The following is a 3,710-nucleotide window of genomic DNA, read 5'->3' as shown; positions in this document are numbered from 1 at the left end:
AATATTGGGGAGAAAAGGTGCTGGAGGAAATTGGAAACACTGGAAACAAAATAGGAGAATATGTTAGGTCAGAAATGGTCCTTAATAAAGTTGACTCTTCCTCTCACCCAAGGCTACTGATCTTGTTAAAGGAAGGGAATCCATGCCCGGATTATGTAAACCTAAGCACGAAATATGGGGTTTGGAAACAACAGGTAGAGAAATGGGAAGGTGAGGATAAAAATTATCCAGAAGAGGTATCTTGGAATATCAGCAGCAGGAAAGGGAAAGGTTTGGAGGTAGATAAAATCCTAGATTTCTTAGAGATGGGAGAAGGACAAAAGCTTCAGGCATAGATCCCCAATGACCAAATACCCACAAACATTGAGGAAGAAATTCAAGATCCTCCAGTACAGTCAAAGGTTAGAGATATGCAGAATAGAGAGGAGGAGGAAGGGGTTAAAAGGGTCATAGAGAACTCCACCCAAAGAGTACTAGAAACCCCATGGGAAGAAGAATGTGAACAAAGGGAAATGGAGGTGCAGAGAAACTTTCAGGGTATAGAGGGTGACTAGCAAGGATGAATGACAACCCTATAAACCTAAGAAGGTGTAGTGCAAGTTTTGTAGAATCCATAAATAATAAGATGCAATCCCCAGTAGGAGGAGTGAGTGGAGGGGGTGAAACACCGAGAAATAAGGATCTAGAAGGTAATGATGAAACAGTTTTTAAAGACATTGAAGTCTCTCTGGAAAGAAATCTAAGTGATTCTTTTGAGGAAGCCCTGGATAGCAGTAGTGGAATGGAGGAAATGGGTTTACCTTTAGAAGAGGACCTATTAAATGACCTTGGATTATCAGAGATGCTAGGAATACAAGCAGAGAGATCTTTAGAACAAACAAGCTCCAAAAAGCAAAAATCGAATGTTGGAAGCCAGAAAAAACGAGGACCAAAACCAGAAGCTGGCAATGGCGGGCAAAGATGCAAGCCAAACAAAAATTTTGAGATCGGGAAAAGGCTTGGCCTTTTCTCGGGAGCCATGAAAACCCTATCGTGGAATGTCAGGGGCTGCAATGCCCCTGACAAAATTCGATTGATCAAAAGGTGTCTTGATTAATCGAAGCCAGATTTAGTTTTTCTTCAGGAAACCAAGATAAAAGAAGAAGATTTTTCCAGCTTTAAAAATAACTTTAGAAGATGGGAATGTTTGTTGATAGGGGCACAAGGAGCTTCAGGTGGATTGGCTATACTTTGGAAGCCTGAAACAATCACAATTTCGGAGTCTAAGTTAAATGCAAATTGGCAATGGGCAAAGATCTTTGTTAAAAACCTACATTGGTCATTTATGGTGATAAATGTGTATGGACCAAATAAAAATACTAAGAAGAAAGAGTTATGGGGAAAAATAGCTGAAAAGGTATAGGAGTTTCCAAATGAGGTAACAATTTTAGGTGGGGATTTTAATGCCATTCTAAATCCGGAAGACAAAAAGGGAGGCAAAGGACGGATTTCTGAGAGTCAAAAAGATTTCAGCAACTTTGTAAATGACAATGGATTAGTAAATATAAATTTTTAAAAAGGTGACTTCACGTGGACAAACTGAAGGGAAGCTTTTGTGCATATAACAAAAAAGTTGGATAGGTTTCTAGTGGCAGGGAATTGGGCCAAAGCAAATTGGTCATGTGATGCGAAAATTCTACCTTACGAGGGTTCAGATCACTTTCCCATTTTTCTTCGAATTCAAGATGAAAAATCTCTAGATAGATGCCCCTTTAAATTTGAAGCAATGTGGCTGAAAGCAGAAGGTTTCTCAGACCTGATTACGGATTGGTGGAAAAATGCCCTGCCAAGGAAAGGTAACAAAGCTTTTATTTTCTTTATAAAGTTGCAATTTCTAAAAGAGCAATTAAAATTCTGGAATAGGGAACACTTTGGTAATATCTTTGATAAAAAAAAGGATATAGAAGTGAAGTTAAAAACTTTAAGTCTCAAAGTTATAGAAAGTGGAATGTCTGAGGATGATTTCAAATTGGAGAAAGGGCTTGAAAAGGAGTTGGAGGATTGCTTAAACAAAGAGGAAATTTATTGGCATCATAAATCTAGAGAAACATGGCTAAAACATGGAGATAGGAATACTACTTTTTTCCATAATTTGGTAAAAGTAAGGCGGGCAACAAATAAAATCTATGAAATAAAAGATATGAATGGAGTTTTAAAGACGGATAGTGAAGAAATAAAACAAGAGGCTATAAATTTCTTCTCACAGAAAGGACAGATGCTAGAAAGGGACAGTGTTGAGGTTGAAGAGGTGTTGAGTGTTATTCTGACAGTAATAACTGGTGAACAAAACAGGGCCCTAATGGATCCAATTACAGAATGCGAAGTCTCTCAAGCATTAAAGGGTTTAGGAGGGGACAAAGCCCCAGGATCGGATGGTTTTCCAACTCTATTTTTTTCAAAATTTAAGCTCCATATTCTTGAAAGACTTATGGGAAGTAGTGGAGTACAGACAAGGAGGTTTCATTCTCAAAGATTTTAATAACACTTTTATAGCACTGGTGCCAAAGAAGGAAACACAACAAACTTTTGAGGATTTTAGACCTATTTCATTATGCAACACAGTGTATAAAATCATATCAAAGGTGAAGGAAAATAGACTCAAGCAAGTTTTGAACTCCATTATTTTCAATAGAGCAGAGTGGGTTTCTTCTAGGGCGATCAATTTTTGAAGGAGTAGTTGTGGCACATGAAGCAGTGCACACCATCCGTGCTTCAAAAACTCAAAACATGATGGTAAAATTAGACATTAGGAAAGCATATGATGAGGTTAATAGAAGTTTCATGCTGGAAGTGCTAAGCCGATTTGGGTTTAGTAAGGAATGGATTCAATGGGTGAAAAGTTGTATTCAAACACCCAGGTTCTTTGTATTGGTAAATGGAAGCCCTCAAGGATTTTTTGAACAGGAAAAAGGAATAAGACAAGGCAATCCTTTGTCATCTTTCCTTTTCATAATAATGGTAGAGGTGCTAGGAAGGCTGATCTAGAAGCAAAGGGAGCAAGGTGCATGGAAAGGAATCAAAATCACAGAAACAATTGAATCCCTCACACATCTGCAATTTGTAGATGACACTTTTTAAGGGGGAGAAGCCAATATAGAAGAAGCAAGAGTGATGAAGAACACTTTAGAGCTTTATGGGAAAGTCTCGAGGCAGTTTATTAATTGGAAAAAGTTAAAAAAAAAATTCTTCAACACTCCTTATAATATGAGATTTAAGATCTGTCGAACATTGGATATCAAATTGGGGTTAATGCCAAACAAATATCTAGGCATCCCTTTTTTTGCAAGAAGAAATAAGGCAGACTTATGGGATAAGCTTATAGAAAATTGCCAAAAGAAAATGGAAGGTTGGCGGGGCAAATGGCTGACTTTGGCAGGCAAAATACTAATGCTTCAAACAGTGATAACAGCAATCCGATTTTTGCAATGATGTGTCTGGAGATTCCAAAGAAAGTTATTAGAATCTTGGAAAGGAAAATGAGGAAGTTTTTCTAGAATGGAGCCAATGAAGAGAGTAAGATTCCACTGTTAGCTTGGGAGAAAATATGCAGACCCAAAGAGGAAGGAGGTGCTGGTTTGAGGGATTGGAGCTTTATGAATAGAGCACTAGGAGCTAAATTAATCTGGGCAGTCTATGAAAACCCACACCTCTACTGGGTAAGAATTCTAAAA

The 3,710-nt window shown here is 37.9% G+C and overlaps 1 protein-coding gene across 1 annotated transcript; it reads left to right on the top strand.

Annotated features, from left to right (window-relative positions):
• The first annotated feature begins 1,765 nt into the window (after nucleotides 1-1,765).
• Nucleotides 1,766-2,518, top strand: LOC149549505 (uncharacterized). Its single transcript, XM_089794328.1, has one exon. The coding sequence runs from the start codon at nucleotides 1,766-1,768 to the stop codon at nucleotides 2,516-2,518; it is 753 nt and encodes a 250-aa protein (XP_089650454.1).
• The last annotated feature ends 1,192 nt before the right edge of the window (nucleotides 2,519-3,710 follow it).

The sequence above is a fragment of the Cupressus sempervirens genome, chromosome 7 (genome assembly GCF_028749045.1).
Source record: "Cupressus sempervirens isolate cs-2001-9-10 chromosome 7, ASM2874904v1, whole genome shotgun sequence".
NCBI classification, from domain to species: domain Eukaryota; kingdom Viridiplantae; phylum Streptophyta; class Pinopsida; order Cupressales; family Cupressaceae; genus Cupressus; species Cupressus sempervirens.
Note: the sequence above shows the minus strand (reverse complement) of the source record. Positions and strands in the feature narration are given on the sequence as shown.

Coding starts and splice junctions, on each gene's coding strand:
- LOC149549505 (XM_089794328.1), top strand. CDS start 1,766: ATGTGGCTGAAAGCAGAAGGTTTCTCAGACCTGATTACGGATTGGTGG.